The 18,274-nt window shown below is 60.8% G+C and overlaps 1 protein-coding gene across 3 annotated transcripts in view; it reads right to left on the bottom strand.

Annotated features, from left to right (window-relative positions):
• The window catches only part of SKI (SKI proto-oncogene), a 68,317-nt gene extending 52,425 nt beyond the window's left edge, over positions 1-15,892 (bottom strand). For all 3 annotated transcript variants that reach the window (XM_026520042.3, XM_026520044.3, XM_026520043.3), the window contains exon 1: positions 14,874-15,892. In XM_026520042.3, the coding sequence (XP_026375827.1) occupies positions 14,874-15,842 (969 nt within the window). In that variant the 5' untranslated portion in view covers positions 15,843-15,892. The remainder of the gene's footprint in view (positions 1-14,873) is intronic.
• Between the last annotated feature and the right edge of the window lie 2,382 nt (positions 15,893-18,274).

Genomic DNA, 18,274 nt, shown 5'->3' with positions numbered 1-18,274 from the left:
AAAAAGTTCAGCACAGTAGATGCTGACAAGGTCCGAAGTCCTCTACTAATTACTTATTAACTACGGAGGGAAAAGGCAGACCCCACCCACAAGCACGATCAAAGTTCCCGGCCTGAGGAGAGGCGTGCAACGCTGGGCCTCCAGCCATCACACGCTGGGGAGGACTTGGTGGCACGGCCCGGCTCCCACCCAAAATGCTGACCCTGCATCCAACCAGGGGTGCGCCAGGGACCGGGAGTAGAGGCATAACCCACAGGATGGCCCTGTGCCCTCCCAATGCACCCATGTCACAAAGGACCAAAAGTAGGGGAGGGACCCCGAAGAGAAGCAGCTTGGGGACAGAGGTGCGTCCCCATGCATCCTGGGCAGGACAGGGCTGCGGGCTGCTCTGTGGCGGTCACCATGCTGTGCCAACACTAGAACGCCCTCATTTGCAGGAAACGTACACCAAAGATGCAAGCTCGCTGGTTGAGAGTGCACCAACACGGCAAGGTGTCCACACTCACGAACCCCAGTGAGCACTGCTCTCGTGACTACGCCGGAGGTCTGAAGATTGTTCAAAACAAAGTCCTAAGGCGAGGAGAAGCAGCAGGCTTCCAGACTCATCTCTGCTCCTGCGTCGGCCACCCATGGCTGGAGGCTACGTGGGAACACGAGAGGGCATGTGCCAAGAAGGGATGTCAGGTACCCTCAGGATGGCCCAGCAGGTGCCACATTCGAGCCGTGGGTTGTGCAGAACAGTGAACTCCCTCAATACTTGAGCCCACTCAGGGGCAGCTGAATGGACATCTGAAACGGAACAGCAACAGGACACCTAACTCGAAACTCCCTAACTTCTGGACCTGTATCAAACCCTGGTCATAAAGGCCGACATCAAATTCCAATTCAACTCTCTAGTACAACGATCCAGGAATCCAACGTGCCTGTGGACCTGGACCAACAGCAGCAGGAGGATGCAGAGAAGCGCTCTCGGTCCAGCCACGCCTGTCGAGTACGGAACCACGACCCCGAAACCCCAGCCCGCAGCCAAGGTGCATGACAACGGGAGACGTCCATTCCATCAGCGAGTTCCACCAGCTCTTCACCCTGCATGAGTGGAACAGGGCACTGTGGCTCTCAAAACTGGTTCTCTACTCACTGCCTTGTTTTCATTTTCTGAGAAACCTCACTTTTCCAGATAAGAATTGCTCTGGGGTTGGGGGCACCTGGCTGGCTCAGTCGGTAGAGCACACGACTCTTGATCTTGGGATATGAGTTCAAGTCCTGCATGGTGGGGTGTGGATCCCACTTAAAAAAAAAAAAAAAGAATCACTCTGGGGTCAATTTTACCTGGTTCAGATCAAGGCTGTGGATGATGTTACCACTATTGGCTCAATTACTAAAATCACTGTTTGAAGAGTTATCAAAGGTTGTTCCACTTGAAAAACACATCCTGGGCCCTGGGTGGCTCAGTCAGTGAAGCGTCTGCCTTCGACTCAAGTCATGATCTCGGGGTCCTGGGATGGAGTCGGGCTCCCTGCTCAGCAGGAAGCCTGCTTCTCCCTCTCCCTCTGCCCTCCCCCCTGCTCATGCTCTGAAAAATAAATAAAATCTTAGGAAGGCAGGCAGGCAGGCAGGCAGATCCTACCAGCCTTACTCTGAAACAGAACTCTGGCCTTCCCTTCAGCCAGAAGCCATCTGAAGATCGAACACGGCACAAGCCCATCACCACACACTGCCTAGGACCCGTCTGTGCGCGGCCATCCTCAACTGCAGAGCCCAGGACCTTGGGACATCCTCAGCCTGCACCCCCATGGCTTCGAGGACAGGGGTGGCTCCCAGCATCCCAGCGGGTGAGTCAGGGACCGTGTGCACTCGACCACACAGAGGCCCAGGTCGGATGCTCCATCGCGTGTCCCACAGGGCACGCCGCCCCTTGCAAGTCCAGAGAGGAGCACAGCCAGCAGGGGCTTACCGACGACAGCCAGCCCGGGCTCCGATACACGGACACGCCCACTGCGGGCACAGGGAGACTCCACACCTGCACACCCCGTGCGTTCTTGCTCACAGCACCTGCTGCCGTCCAACCCACTGGCCCGGCCGGCTGTGAGGGGAGCCACCACACCAGCCTTCATGTGCCCACATGTGGCCCTGACTGGGCCCCTGGGACAGCCTGTCGGTCCCGGCTGCCTCCCGTCAGACGCCCTGCTTTGGGAAGAACTGGAAGGTGCATATCTGCACAGCACGGCACCCTCATCACCCGCTACAGAAGGGTAAACTGAGGCCCAGGGAAGTGGCATAACCCAGGATGCCAGAGTGAGGATGTGGCCAAGCCAGGACCTAGGCCCAGGGACCACTCATGAAGCTCTCTCTCTCTGAACTTCTAGAAACTCCTACTTGACCAAAAACACCAGAAATCTGCAGTGACTCCTGCGTGCACAGAGAAGGTGAGAAAAGGAAAAGAGGGTGCGTAACGTCCGACTCAGGGACAGCAGCATCTGCTTCACGGTGAGCAGCACACGAGACAGACAAGCGGCCTCCGAGAGAACTCCAACTCTGTTTTTCTTTAACCCAACCACAAAGAGCCACCCTCACTGACGTAGGTCACAGAGCTCCCACCCAGGCTCCCGCTGCCAGGCCTTCCTCTTGACCAGCACCCAGCACGTGGGGGCCCCAGTAGTACTTGCAAAACAAACATCGAGGATCCTCCCCCCTCCAGAGTGCCCCTGCCCTCCTTAACACAAACAGGCAGAGCTGTCGGCTGGACCGAGAACCTCAGGTCCCTCTGATCCTGTGCCCGACGCAGAAGGCCAACACAGGGCATCTGGGACCAAAGAACGGGAACGGCTGCTGGCAGCTGAGTCACTGGCTCGGTCAGTGCAGCCCCAGGGATGGGGACGCAGGCAGCGGGGTCACCACGTGTCCTGGCCTAGACAACCTCCCATGCCCCTGGAGCCACTCCAGGACCTCCAGGCCAACACCCAAAGAGGCAGTGGGCCAGGACCCCCGGGGCTTGGGAGAAGGGACGCAGCCACCCTTTCAGCCTCACAGCCATGGTCACGTACACACACTCGCCTCCCCACCAAGTACCAGAACACAACAGCGTGTGGCCCGTGCGAAGGACCGGCGTCCCCGGCCCACCTGTCACCCCCGGCCTCCTGGAACCAAAAGAAGCAAACTAGTGCAAACCATGGCCAAGAACAGGCCCGGACCGCAAAGTCCGCATGAGAGGGCCATGAGCCACGTGTCTTGATCTCGGGTTATGAGTTCAAGCCCCATGCTGGGTGTAGAGCTTACTTGAAAAAACAGCTAAGACAGCAAGTTTTATAATAAAACAAATATACAAGGCAAATTACAGAAATACTAAAAATAACATAATGGCCAGTGCCACTAGAAAAAAATTAAAAATGAGATTTTCACCTTTCAAATTAACAAAGATATCCTGAACTACAGTAACCAAAGGTAGTGAGGGGGTAGGAAAATGGGCATCTGCTCAATTCTGTGGGCATGTGAACTGGCGAGCCATATACAGAAAGAATTTCAGTAACAGGTAAAATCAAGAATCCTTGAGGGGCGCCTGGGTGGCTCAGTTGGCTGAGCGTCTGCCTTTGGCTCAGGTCATGATCTCAGGGTCCTGGGATCGAGCCCCACATTGGCTCCCTGCTCAGAGGGGAGCCTACTTCTCCCTCTCTTTGTGCTTGCGTGTTCTCTCTCTTTTCTCTGTCAAATAAATAAATAAAAGTCTTAATGGGGCACCTGGGTGACCCAGTCAGTTTAAATGCCTGCGTTTGGCTCGGGTCATGGTCCCAGGGTCCTGGGATCGAGCCCCACGCTGGGCTCCCTGCTCAGCGGGGAGTCTGCTTCTCCCTCAGCCTCTCATTCACGTTCTCTCAAATAAATAAATAAATAAATCTTAAAAAAAAAAAAAAAAAAGGAACCCCTGAAAAGGCCCTACACCTTCCCAGCACTGGAGTACGGACATGGTCAGAACGTGTACCAGCCGCCCCTCAGTCAGGACTTAGAATGCAGAAGAGACAGAGATGTGGACGTTGTGTGCGTGCCCTCTTTGATCCACCAAATCTTCTATAAGAAACTCGCCCCCACCCAACCTCACACGTGCCCAAAGAGATGAACCTATAGTGAGAGCGGGCCTCAGCCACCAAGGGACACAGGACCTGCCCTCCCTGCAGGGGGCTGGTCCAGGCGCCCTCTGACTCAGTCCCTTCATGCCCAGCCCGTGCTCCAGACACACGCACACACACGGGCCAACAAGCTGCAGCGATCATTCACGAGCATCCACGTGGGAAGCCAGGACACAAGAATGTCCACCAACACAAGAATGGGGACAGGCCACACAGCACTGAGGCAGCACACAGGAGTGACAAGGGCCCCACAGAGAGGAGCACTACTGACGGGGCGTGCCAGCTACTCGGGGACACAGCTGCAGACACGGGAGGATGTGGAGGAGGACATCCACACGGTGCATTTCTTCATTCACCTGGGCGGGGGTGGGGACAACGGGGCAGCAGTCAGCAGACACCAGCATTCCTCGCTCGTCCACGTTGCTGCATGCGGCTTCTGTGAAGCGTCAGGGGCAAGATACTCCCTGAGGCATCCCTTGGAGTAACGCACAGCGCGTGCCCCAGATGTTAATTCCAGAACCCTCAATACCAGAGTACCTGAAAATGCTCTGGCTGTACAGGCACAAACCCAGGCACACACACACGTGCACAGAGGCACGCGTGCACAGAAGGCCTGTCGCCCACAGCAAGGTGGCCCTGGATCCTGCAAAGCAGCAGCCGAAGAGCCATGTCTGAGGCAGCAGGATCTGAACACGGGCGAGCACCAATGGGAGGGAAGGAGTTCTCGAGACCGTCAAGTACGCCAACGGCACCAGGGTCAAGACTTCCAATTCTGGATACACTAGATATGGAAATGCCGAACTAGGAAATAAGATGCTGGGATTTGCTTTAAAAAAGAATGACAGCCCCACTGCACAAGCAAGGAGGGAGAAGTCAGATGAAACGGAATGAGTGAGACGCCAGCACCACTGGGCTGGGTGCGTGGGCTGTGCGAACCAGTCTCCTGATTTCAGTGTCCGCTTGAAATTTCCCGTCATAACAGCACGTTTTCATAAATCCACACACACGTCCTGATGACGCAGGAAGAAAAGCAGTCCTCACTGGCTCAGTGTCAGGGGGCAGGGACGGGGAACTCCCACCATCGTGGTGCTGGGAGCCACAGGACGGGATCCACGTATCCTCCCTGGGCTTCTGCTCCACACATCCAGCCAAGTTTCAGCAACAATGGCAGAGGCTCCAGCATCCCAGGCGCCACCAAGCTTCTGTACCCCCTCACCCAGCACCCCTGGTGCTGCCTGCACCCCCTCCCCAGCCCTCCAGCCCCTCACACCTGCCAACAGGGCCACACTGGCCAAAGTTCCAAAAGGCTAGGGCCACAGGGACAGCAGGCTGGGTTGTGGGGCTGCCTGGCTAGGTAGGTCCTTGCTGTCATTCTCAGCCCGCAGGGATCACAAAGAGAACCGAGACACAAGCCTTTGTCACAGAGACAAAGAGAAAACAGATCTACCAAAGAAATCACAATTCAAATATAAATATTTAAGTGAGAAAATAAAAAAGCCTATCTGCACAAGAGATATCAAGCCCAACCAAGTAAGTCAGTCTAGGGGTACACTGAATACCACAGAGGATCCCTCAGTAACACAAGACCACCTCAACAGCTGTGACAGGGAAATGAAGCAAGTTCTCTGGTAAACGGGAGAAGATTCCAACACAAACCCAGCAGGAAGGGACACGTGCACTGACCCCCCACCCAGCGGCAGTGAACGGACACTGGGCCAGCCCGAAGCTGAGCCCACGGGGTGGACACCACACTCTGATTTGGGGAGGAGAGGGTGGTTGTGCAGGAGGGAAAGCTTCCCACTGCACCGCCAGGAAGGAGCTTCAAAGTTCAGAATTTCCCGGGGCCTTTGGCAGGCATCAGCCACGAGGGTGTGCGTTGCGGCCACATGGGGACCCGGGCCCACAGGCTGCAGGCCCATCAAGGCACAGGCCGTCCGGGCAGAAGCCTGTAGCCACTGGCTCTCTGTGGTCCCCTCAGGCAAGAGCCTTTCTGACCTCCATTCCAGGACCAGGCACGCTGCCCCAGCCCTGGGTGATGCCATAGGCTCCTGAACCTGAGTTAGGAGCCCATGACCACAGCCAGCCTGTGCTCCAGGAAACACGGGACACGTCGTCACTCGTCGAGCCACACTAAGGCAACCCACAGGCTTACCTTGTTCTTACAGCTTAAAGAGCTTCCTAAATTGAGACAAAACCAACGAAGGTCAGGCAGGCTGGGCGACACTTACTGCACACAAGAATGTTAAAAAAAAAAAAAATCACAGTTTTGATAGTTCTGCAAAAAAAACTTAGCAAATTTACAACAAAACTGTCAAGTAATTAAGGCAAGGCACTTCACACATGAACTTAAACTGCTAATTAAAATCCCCTCGCTTAATTGACTACATTTGCATATCATTCAACTTGGGAGCACAATTTTTTTAATGGTTTGGGCAACACAGTTGTAACGCCAGGAAGCAGGGAGGCAGCAGGTAAGGCGGAGCCAGCAGCGCCCACCGCACACGCGCGTCCACACACAGCCACCCGCACGCATCCAGGCCAGGCAACCGGTGCTACAGCCCGAGACCGCACAGACTTTACACGAGGCTTGGGGGTCACTCACCCCAATAGGGCCAGCCGGCCTGGGACAGGCTCCTGACACAGCACTCTCTCGCTGTAGCCCAGGCTCCCCCACCCAGGTGGAAAGGAGGAGAGTTGCCAGCATGGAGATCCCACCACGGCCAGGGCTGATGACAGCACCTCCCTGCTCCCCAACAGGGAACCCCCAGCAGAGTTCAGAACCACACATGGGATGCATGCACCTGTCCCTTCCTCCAGGGAGAGGGTTCCCAGCTTCGCCAGCAGCATGCCCGACTACCCCCTTCTTCCCTGGTTCTTTCACGTGCTCACTGAGCGCCAGCCTTGCCATTCGAAAAACACTCAGCTCCCTGTGCCCAGGGGCCCAACTAGCACTGGGGCACAGGGGAGGGCAGATGCCGACATCAGCACCACACACAGAACTCAACCGGTTGACCAGGGCAGTTTAGGGATCCAGACCAGGCACCATGAGGCCCAGGCAGATAAGAGGGCCGTGGGTCTCTCCAACAGGGGTTTCTGTGTCACCTTCAGCGCAGAGCCTACGTAAAGACTGCAAACCGTGCGCATGTCCCCACGACTGGACCACGCGGGGGTCTGCAGAGGCAACAGGCACCCCTTGTTCTGACGGTTTCAGTGTAGCAGTGAGGGGTTTGAAAGGAGAACGTGAGGCCATTAGAAGCATGCATCCACAGGGATGGGCAGACAGAATGAGTGGTGCCCAAAGAGCCACGGGCCTGTGGAAGGAGGGGACACAAGCGTGAGCACTGTGAGAACCACAAATGCCACACGCAGAAGCAGCTCCAACAGCAAACTCCAGGTCTGGGTACGCAGAGACAGTGAAAAGCTCAGGTGTGAAAAGTGAGCATACTCGAGGTGGGGAAGGGGGCACGGCCTGGTGCCAGCTCCTGTCCCTGCTGCCTGCCTCGCGGAGCCTCACCTACCAGTCAGGCTGGAGGCACAAACTGGCGCTGTGGGGCTGGGATCACAAAAAGAACACTCATTCGACAGTGGCCAGATGTGGACAGGGCATGAGAAGCTGGCTCTGCTCCCAAGGGAATGCAGACCTGCCCCCCCCAAAACAGGGACTCACAGGTCATCCAGACACCCCCAGCCTCAGACCCAGGCAGCCCGCCGGCCTCACTGGCGCTGGGGTCCCCGCAGGCTGCTGGTGCTGGGCATGGCTGTGCTCCCCCAGAGTGTGGGCCTGGGGCAGCACTGGGGGTCCTTTCCTACACATGAAGCAGGACCCTCAGTCTTCCCCCCACAAGGTACACAGCCTGACTGGAAAGAGTAGGGTGCAAAGGAGAATGCGCCACCAGACCCAGGCTCCAGGAAGGTCCCCAGACACCAAGACACAACCAACTGGTTCCTATAATGATACAGCTGGAGGTTCCTCTGGGACCCCAAACACACCCACCACCTGCACCCCATGCCTACTGTGCTTCCAGAGGGCTCAGCCCCATTCCTCACACCACCCCGTCCCACAGGGTCAGACTCAGGGGCTGGGACACGCAGCTGAGCTGCCATCATGTGACTGTCACCCCCACTTGCCACCTCACATGTGGGCTCAGGGGCCGGGCTAGGAGGGGAAGAGCCACACCAGAGCCCCACTGGCACCGTGGGCCCTCAGACCCCCATGACTTGGCTAACCCTCAGGGCAGGATGAGCCCCTGGCCGGGGCTTCCCTCAACACAGCAGCCCTGGAGCCGGCCTGCCCACCACTCCCAGCCACCACAGCACTGTTCCCTGCACCAAGCAACACCATGGGTCCCACGGGAAGCCTATTCTCAACAAGACATGTTTCTTTTCAAAGTAGCCAGCTAACATCCCAGCAGAAGCCAAATCAAGGCAGGCACCACGGCCAGGCTCCCCCAGCTCCAGCGTCAGAGTTCCACAGCAGGAGCCAAGCATTTGGGTTCAAGCCAGGTTTAAAGCACCCCGCACCGGCCTAAGCGAGCCACCTTCTTCACAACACACAACATGACACGGATGAATGCCACCTTAAGGGACATCAGTCTGCTCCTGGGAAAGTTCCTACACCTTTCCTTTTCTAGCTGTCAAGAGCAGAACTACCCAGAAATCCCCGACACCTAGTGATTTCATGCCTCCGTGAGTCATTTAAGGAGTATTTGTTCCGGGCCCGGAACTGGGGACCCAGCCGTGACCAACCTGCCCCCTCCATGAGGCTGACAACACAACCACAAACACACAAATCCCAGGCCCACCGCAACAAGGGCAGCCCAGAGAATCAAGACCGGGGGCAGGCCCGACCACTGTGGGCTGCACAGCCCGTAGGCTCACACAGAGACTTCCTGAATCACCACCTAGAGCTGCAAAATCAAGAAGTCGTGGTGTCCTCTGATTCCTTCTAAGTCAGAACAGTTACATCAGATAAAACACGAACGCCACATACCAAGACAACCTCAGCTGTTTCCCAGGCTCATGCCAAGACCCCTCTTGAAGCCTCCTATCTGTTTCACCAGCATGGAAGACACAAGGATTACCCAAACGGACAAGAATTTCTAGCAAAGACCAGAGCAGCACGCAGGCCACACGCTGCAGGGAATGGGCACCAGGATCACCAGCAGGCCCACACACAGCCAGAGGGCTCTCCCCCACCCCCGCAGGTGCCCCAGCCACTCCGGTCCTTCTTCCGACGTTACTCTCATGCCCACCATCTCATTTCAATTTCATGCCTGAATCCAGGTCCTTCACGTTAATAAATAAGTAGACACAAGCAGTGGCAAGTCCCAGAAGTAAAGGACCCCCCCCCACCCCACCCCAAACCAGCTCCCAAGTCTGTAACCAGGAAGACCACTCCACCTCGCTGAGCCTCTGCAATGACATTGCCTGGAAAGACAGTAAGTCTAATGCAGCAAAACGGGCATCCAGGCTGTCCTATAGAATTGTACCCTCTATTCACAGAAGAGCAGCATGAGAGCTATTGTTGACTCCACCGCCAGCCCTGGGAACAGGCTAGAGGCTTCCTGAATGTGACCCGAGCTTGCCTGGACACATCACACCTGGTCTACTGGAGGAGAGGGTAGCCTCGGAGAGGTGGGCCAGAGAGAGGACCTGTGCTGTGCTCGCACACACAACGGGGGACCACATACGTAACCCCCCGAGGTCCCTGCCACCCACGCCACTTCATTCCCACGGATAACTCAAGGCCACCCAAAACCTGCTTCAGACCACGCAAGACTGCGGGGAAGAGTCGCCTGCCACACACAGCCCCACAACCCCAGGAAATAACTTCCTGTCCCTTCTTTGCAACTCCGATCCGCCCCCCCCCAATATCTCAGATGGTCAATAAAACAGAAAGTGGGGAGCAATGGGCATGGTCCCCAGACCACACCCAGGCTCCATCCCATTCCCCCCCCCCCGCCTGTTTCCCCATTTCCCCAGGGACAGCAAACCAGGAGGGCGAGGGCCTGAGCAAGAATGGAGGCCTTCTCCTCCCACGGCAGCTCTCACAGACCTGAAGGAAATAATTCAGCCTCTATATTTTGACTCAAAACAAAGAAACTTTTTAAAAACATTTCAGTTGAAACTTGCATAATTCTTCCAGTGGAGAAATCCTCCCCGACTTTCGCAATCCTTAGAAAGAGACACATTATTGCTGCTTGTGTAACAGTCTCCGGGCCACGAAGAGTCCGGCTGCCGGCCTCAGCCACCTCCTGCCACCTCCCGCGGTCACCTCCCGCCAGACAGCCAGGGCTGGCCCCGGAAGCACCGCCTCCCCCCCCCCCAGCTCCCCGTGGCCAGGGGTGTGGGGCGGGGCTCGGTCACACTCCCCCAGACTTCCTCCTGCTCCTGGCCTGTCTGCCCTCACCCGACATCTCAGACACACATTACACAAACTGGCTGCAGGAAAGGCTGAGAAACCGAGACGCCGAGAGTCCGTGACCCTACTCCCAAAGCCCCGTGCTGACTGGGGGACCCAGGAGAAGGTCACCCGATGACCCTGCTGCCCCAGGCCAGCTGCCGCCCTGGGGAAACCCCAGAGGCTAGGGGCCCGGCCCAGCTCCAAAGAAGGGTCCTGGAAACTGGCAGGGTGGCCGACACAGGAGCAGACAAACAGATGGGCAGGCAGCCCACACCTGGAGGGCCATCCAGACACAGCTCTGCACCCGGCCAGCCGTGAGGCCCTCCCTCACTCTCGCATGGCCCACTACAGGGTGCGCAGAGAAACTAGAGGCCTTGTTCCAGCTGCCTTATCCCCCACTGGAGAAGACTCCCCAACCTTCACTCTGGGGCCTTCACCCTGGCAACCAGTTCGACCTGCAGACCCCATCCTCTGCATGGTGAGGGGGCAGGGGGGGCAAAGGCCCGTCCAGGAACTTTGCCTCAGAGCATCCCCTGAGATGGCACCCCACTTTCTCAGCCAAGCATCTGGAGCCAGGAAATCACCATGGAACCCCGTGAAAGCCTACAGCAAAACAAGGGGACAAGGGAACAACTGACCCTCTCTCTGCACAACAACAAATGGCATCAGGGTAAAGCACAGTACCGCCATGGAAGAGGAGGTCCCAGATGAAGCATGCAGGTCAGAGTCTGTTCCAGCCTGATAGAACATTCTTGACAGCATTTCTTCCTAAAATAATTCCAGCTTAAAAGATCAAACCACACCTCACTAGGGGAGGGTCCACAGGCGGGAACCCCCTTCCTGGCCCACGGACTTAAAAGCTGCAGTCACTCCCCAACAGGGGCCACAAGACTCCATGCCCCCAGTGCTGCTGGCTGGGTCTCTGCTTTGAGAAACACTGCCCTGTGACCAGGGAAAAGTTTCAGGTGACACGAGGAAAACTGTTCCAACATCGGGAATTCAGACAAATCCAGTCGTAGGCACTCAGGCCACAGCTGGCCCCCGGAGCACACGAGACCCCCCCCCCCCGAGCACGCGGGTGTCTGAAAGACAGACGCACGGTAAACACACACAGGCCAGGCTCTCTGACCTGAGAATCGGGACACCCCGCAGAACGAACCGCAGTTCCAAGCAGCCCGTTTCTGGAGCCCGGGCCCCAGGGAGACAGAGCACCGCCCTGTGGTCAGCCCGAAAGGGAAGCACCTGGTTACCCAGCAAGGAGCCGTCCTGCGGGGCGAGGAGCCAGGTCCCAGGCAGCAGCCAAACCGGCAGCACCAATGTCCTCCTCTGACGGCAATCTACGCGGCCAGACAACTGGCCCAATTTAGTCCAAATACCATGAGACAAGCCCAAGAGGAAGGGACAGAGCCAAGTGGGCTGAAGAAGAGTGGCGGAGGCTCTGAGCCCCACCTCCTGGCCACGTGTTCCCCCAGCAACAAAACGACACACCCCACCCCACCTGACCCTGGACACCTGAACACCTAGAGAAATAAAACATCACCGTCGCATCGCTACTACAGCCCCATTTCACACACGAGGAAACAGAGACACAGAGAGATTAAGCAACTGGCTCGCAGGTCACACAGCCAAAAGAAACGTAATGAGGCTATGGGAGCAGCCCCCATGGGGGTCCGCAGCTGGACTGGCACACTGCAGGACGCCCAGGACAGCAGCTGGGGGGAAGGGGCTCAGAGGTGGCTCCCCAGCGCCCCGGAGGCCCCTCCCAGCACTGGCGGCAGCAGAGTGCTGACCACGTCTCTGGCTGGAGGGAGACCCGGGCGGTACTTCAGCCCGGACAGCCTGGAACGTGCTCCAGCTCCCATGGCCTCACCAGAACCCAAGGCCCCAGGGGAGCCGTGTCCCCTACAGAGAGAATTCTAGCACATCCTTTGTTCCCTGCTGTCCTCATCCTTGGTAAATCAAAAATATTAAACTAACCTATCAAACAACTGAAAAAATTTAAAATCTGTTGCACGAATAAGCTGTCAAAGGCAAGTAGAAGGAGCAATCAGAGATGGGCAGGGCTGGGGGGGGGGGTCTTCCCAGGCAGCTCCTTCCAGAGCAAGTGGGCTCTGGGCAGCTGGGGGTCCCCTCCCACCCCGAGCGGACACCCGCCTCACGTGGTGCCCTCGGCATGTAGACAGACAAGCACATGGCCGTGCTAGAAGACTTAAAGAGGACGACGCACCCCAGGACTCCCAACGGCGTGGTCACAGAGCCAAGGCAGCAGGCAGAGCCCCAAGAACAGGACAAGCACAAAAAGCTGGCAAGAGGAGCGCCCCACGAGGTGGCAGAGCCAGCAGGAGAGCACTCGAGAGCTCCAGGAAGCCCGGGGCCGGACGCCCAGTCCAGGTCACCACCACGAGGACGGCGCTGGCTGACACTCGGGCCTGGAGACCCCACCCACTTACGATAAGCAGCTCTTCCTCATCACCGGGGAAATTTCTGTTTAATCAGTAAATGAGACTCAGGGCAGCATCAGGGAAAGCACTGAAGAAGAAAGGGCCCTGATGGTCTGTTGAAACGGCCAAAGCAGAAATAGGCTTGGCCTGTGCTTCCCGGACTGCGGGGCACGGTGCTGCTTCTCCCCAGGCAGTGAGCTTGGGCCTGAGCGCTCAGCTGGGCCTTCCCTGAGCCGGAGGACGGCCGCGCCCAGAACCACAGCGCCTGCTACAAGAGAACCCGGGCCCGGGTCTACGGTTGTGACAAAGGGCCAGCCCCCGAGAGAGACCAGGAGACCACACCATACACCCCTCGTGCCCCCTGACTCAGACACCGACACAGACACACCCTGCCAGACAAGGTCCTCCGCCACCCGCATGAGAGGTAGGTGGCCTGCCATCACCCAGTCACCAGCTGCAGTTTGAGACTCCCCCAGGTCACAGTGGCCATGGAAGGTACGGGCACCCCAAACAGAAAAGCCCCAAATTCAGGTAAGGTGCCCATCACGCCACCCATCACCGACTCAACTGAAATCAAAGGCTCGAGCCTTTCCTGCCGGCATCCTCCCCTACTCAGACCATCCCCCCCGCCCAACCCCTGCCCACAGTTTGCAGACAGCTGCCACCTGGGCAGTGACATAGCTGAGGGCAGAAATGCCACAGAACACACGTGCACGCATGCACACGGCGGCCCCCTCCGAGCACAGGCAACAGGCCCCTACATTCCCAGCCCCTCCTCTGCTCACCGAGACTCTGACACTCCGCTGGAGGGGCGCCCGGAGAAAACCGGGCGGGAGCATCTATTCACAGATTTAGAAAAAAAAAGTTTGATGCAGTAGCTGAATTAATTAGGCCTCCTCAGAACAGCTGAGCCAATGCAGCATTCTGTGTATGCAATTTAATAAGCCTGGATATTTAAAAGAAAAGTTACAAATACTTGGGGAGGGGAAGACACCATGAAAAGTTGGTGAGGACTCCAGTGGATGGGCTCAGCGTCCAGTGGCCCAGGAGCTACCCCAGCCAGCTATCCAGCCGGAGCGCCCGCAAACAACAGAGCCTGGGCCAATGGCCCTCCCCCACCCTGCAGCGTTTCAGAGAGGGAGACAAGGAAACGGGCGTGTCCAAAACAAATCAGGCCATGAGCTACTCCTACTCAGGGCCCCAGGTGCCCACTGACCAGGCCCCAAGCCCAGGGCCAAGCGGCCCTTGCCCCCACACGGCGAGACTCTGGGATTCACACCCTGGCAGGGCCAGGGAAACACACAGAGCTGGAGTCGCCGAGTCTCGGCCCCCTGCCACCGTGGCCTTGGACACCTGGCCTCGTTATTGAGTCTGTCTCCCAAGACTTCAAGGCACAAACAGGCCCCGCCGGGCCCAGTTCTGTCTGCTGAGGACCACTGGCAGGCAACCCCTCTGTCTGTGAGCCAGGGGGGCCCCCTTGGTCTGCACATCTCACAGCCCCGGAGGAAGGCCTAGGCCTGAGGCTGCAGCCTGGGCCCAGCCCAGATCCGACTTCCCAGGACTCAGCAAGAGTGCCTGAGTGCTGAAGCCTGCCCTTCACAGCCCATCAGAGCAATGGCTATGGACCTCAGGAAGGCTTCTCCACCCACCAAGCCAGCCCCCAGACCACTGGTGCTCCCCAGGCCAAGCAAGCTGGCTCATCACAGGGGTCGAGCAGGAGGACCTTCCCACACGACTGTCGGTGGGGACGCTGATGCCACCCTGAATTTCCTTAAAATAAATCCAAATCCTGAGACAAGCCCCAAACTGCAGACAGAGACCCTGGCCCAGAAGGACCCCCAGCTTCCAGGCCCTGGGACCCAGCGCACCCAGTGTCCTCCCACTCCCACAGCCAGCAGAGACACTCACCCGGGGCACCCGCCGCTTGTACTTGTTGCCATAGTCGAACTTCTCCTTCACGTCGTCCAGGCAGCGACCAAGACGTGCCTGCTCCTCCTTGCCCGTGTAGTCCTGGCTCAGCAGGATGTAGGCCCGCCAGTTGGCGGAGTCGAAGCCCCAGTGGCAGGTCCGGTTCTCCAGCGCCTTGTGTGAGTGCACCACGAACTTGTGCGGGGGATACATGAGGCGGCAGTCGAGGCACTGGATGCAGGCGGCACTCGGGCTGCTGTAGAGCTCGGGCACCAGCAGCCCCTTGCACTTGCCGAAGCACTCGTGGTACACACGCACACTGCGCTCGCTGAGCTCCAGGCCCAGCGCCAGACTGGCGGCCAGCTCCTTCTTGCAGGGCGGCGGATAGGCGCCGCCGTACAGCAGCGCGTTGCACAGGCGCTCGGCGTCCGTCTTGGTGATGAGCCCGCACGAGGGCGCCGAGAAGGGCAGGATGCCCATGACTTTGAGGATCTCCAGCTGGTCCGCCGTGCAGCGCGAGCAATAGATGTGCAGCTCGTCGCACACCGAGTTGATCTGCTGCAGCGAGAAGTCGCGCAGCACCGAGTTGAGGATCTGCGGCAGGCACAGGCGCTTCTCGCCGCCCACCACGAAGCACGAGATGGTCTCGCCCTCCAGCACGGTCTCGCAGCGCTCGGTGGAGCGGTCGGACGGCATGAAGAAGGGCCCCGGGAGCACGGGCGGCGGCGGCTGGATGGCTGGCAGGTGCAGCACGGGCGGCGGCTCCGCGGCCGCGGGCACCGGCGCCGGCACCGCAGCCGCGCTTGCCTCCTTGGCGCTCTCCTTCTTGTAGGCCTCCTGCGCCCAGCGCGCCGAGAAGGCGGCCGGGCCGCCCAGCGAGCTCATAGAGCTCAGGTGGAACTGCTCCAGCGTCTTCTGCAGCCCCGGGTGCGGCTGGAACCCGCCGCGGCCGCCCGCCGCCGCCTCCATGGTGCGCTCGGGCTCCCCGGGCCGCTCCCGCTCCCGCGCTCCCGGGCCCCCGCGGCCCCCGCCGCCGCCCCGCGCGCCCCGGCGGCGCCCCCGGCCCCGGCCCCGGCCCCCCCCGGCCGCCGGCTCCCGGCCGATTACGGCCGCGGCCTCGGCCTCGCCCGGGGGCGCGAAGGGGTAGGCGGGCGGGGCGAAGGGGTCCCGCCGCTGGAGCCCGCCGGCACCGGGGCCCGGCGCCACATCCACGCGCCCCGCGCCGCGCCCGCCGCCGCCCGGGCCCCCCGCGCGCCCCCCGCGCGCCCCCCGGGCCCTAGGCGCGGGGCATGCCCCTGCGCGCGCCGCCAACGCCAACGCCAACGCTCGCGGGCCCGGGGCTCGCGGGGGGCGCGCGGGCAGGTGCCGGCGCCGCGAGGCGCGAATCGCCGCGGCGGCCGAGGCCGAGGGGCCCGGGAGGAGCGGGGGCGCGGGCGCGGGGCCCGCCGGGCCGTCCTCGCGCGGCGCGCCGCCGCCGCCCCGCTCCTCCCACCGCGCGGAGCCCGCCCGGCTCGTCCCGGCGGCGCTGGCCGGCCGCGTCGCGCCCGCCACCGGCCGGCCCGGCCCGCGCCCACCCCGCCGCCCGCGCCCGGCTCCGCGGCCCGCCCGCCCGCCTGCGCGCGCGCGGCTTCCGGGGCGGCGGGAGCGCCTGTGGCGGCGGCCCTCAGAGCGCGGCGGCGGCGGCGGCGGCGGCGGCGGAGGCGCGGGGCTCGGCGCACATCCTCCCGGCGGCTCGCTCCGGCTCGGACTGAGCGCCGAGCGCTGAGCTCACGCCGCCGCCCCGCCCCGCGCCGCCCCGCCCCGCCCCGCGCCGCCGCCCCGCCCCTCGCGCCGTCTGGAGCCGCGCGTCCGCCTCAGCCGAGCGCCGGCCAGGAATGCGACCGCCTCCCGGCCTGGCTCTTCCAAGAACGCGCGCTCCCCCCACCCCGCCATCACCCAACCCGGGGCTCGGGCCGGCTCGGCCGCGCTCGGACCCGTCCGCCAAGGACTCGGCTCCGCTCGGCCACGACTCGGCTCTGCTCGGCCCCGCCCGCCCCGAACTCGGCCCCGCTCGGCCTCGCTCGGCTACGCTCGGTCCCGCCCGCCGGAAGGGCGCTCGGCGGGGGCAGCGGCGGCGCCCGGGGCCCCCCCTTCCGGCCGAGGCCGCTTCCTGCGCGGCTGGGCAGGCGCCCGTTCCGCCGCCGCCACGGCCGCCGCCGGGGCCCAGAAACCCACACGCGGCCCCCGCCACAACCGCAGACTCGCGGAGGGGCGGGCAGGACGGGGGCTTGCGCAGCCTCCACCGCACACCTCGCGGGCCCGGCGGGACGGGGACGCCACGCCACGCGACCATGGGGAACCCCGCGCACGACGGGGACGCCACATAGCACGACCCGGGTCCCATAGAATGACGGGGACGCCAAGTGGGTCACTCACTACACGTTAGGCTTGGCCCAACGGTGGGGACCCCGCGCGGGCACACACACAATGCAACGTGTCCCGGGGCCCCTACACGTGCAGACGCCGCACAACCCCCCCCCACCCCACCCCCCCCGCCTCCTGACTGACCGAGCTGCCCCGACCGGTCCGTGACCCTGCGTCCTGGTCGCCGCACACGGCCAGCATGGCCACCAGCCCCAGTGCAGGACCGCCAGCTCCGCGGGGCAGGGCCTTTGTGCCTGAGACAGCCCCGTGTCTGCGAACTGTGAGCTGTGCCCACCGGCCAGGTCACTGCCAGGGCCAAGCCTGGGGGAGTCCGCAGGAGCCTGGCCCCTTCCTGCCTCAGGCAGGTGGCCTGACCCTTATGCTGCAGCCCCTCATCCTGCGGGACAGCCACTCACGCATCTGGAGATGCATCTAGGGCAGGGGCAGAGCTGGGGAGACACCCTGCTGTGTGTCCTTCCAGGAGCTGCCCATCTCTATCTGGTGGGCGAGAGAGCAACCAGAAAGCGCAGGGCTGGAGGAGACCGGGGGCTCAAAGCTGGACACTGGCTAGGTGGCTCCCAGAGGAGGCAGCGTCTTAGCTGAGGTCTAGGGGTGGGGACTTGAAACCAAAGAGAGGGTTCTGTCCGTTGCTCAGCCCAAGTGCAGAAGGACAGTCCAGCCAAGCTAGGCAGTGGCACCTTTTCCTCCACAGAACAAGGGCACCCAAGCCGGCCTGGGCACTGGGTGACATGTGAGGAACACCCACAGCACAGGGCGGAAGGGAGAGGCCCATGCCCACTTCGGCCAGGGTCACCCTCAGCTGACTTTGGCTTGTCACCCCCTACTGCCTCACCTCACCGGTGGAGGCTGAAACTGGCCCCAGTCCAGAGCTCCTAGGGGGTGGTGCCTGCTTGGGGGACTGACCAGGCATCTCTGCAGGCCCACGTGGCCCCTGACCTGCAGACAGGTGTCTGGAGAGGCAGCGAGGACGGGCAGGC

This window comes from Ursus arctos, unplaced genomic scaffold, assembly GCF_023065955.2.
Source record: "Ursus arctos isolate Adak ecotype North America unplaced genomic scaffold, UrsArc2.0 scaffold_32, whole genome shotgun sequence".
Lineage (NCBI taxonomy): Eukaryota > Metazoa > Chordata > Mammalia > Carnivora > Ursidae > Ursus > Ursus arctos.
This window is presented reverse-complemented; position numbering and strand designations above follow the sequence as displayed.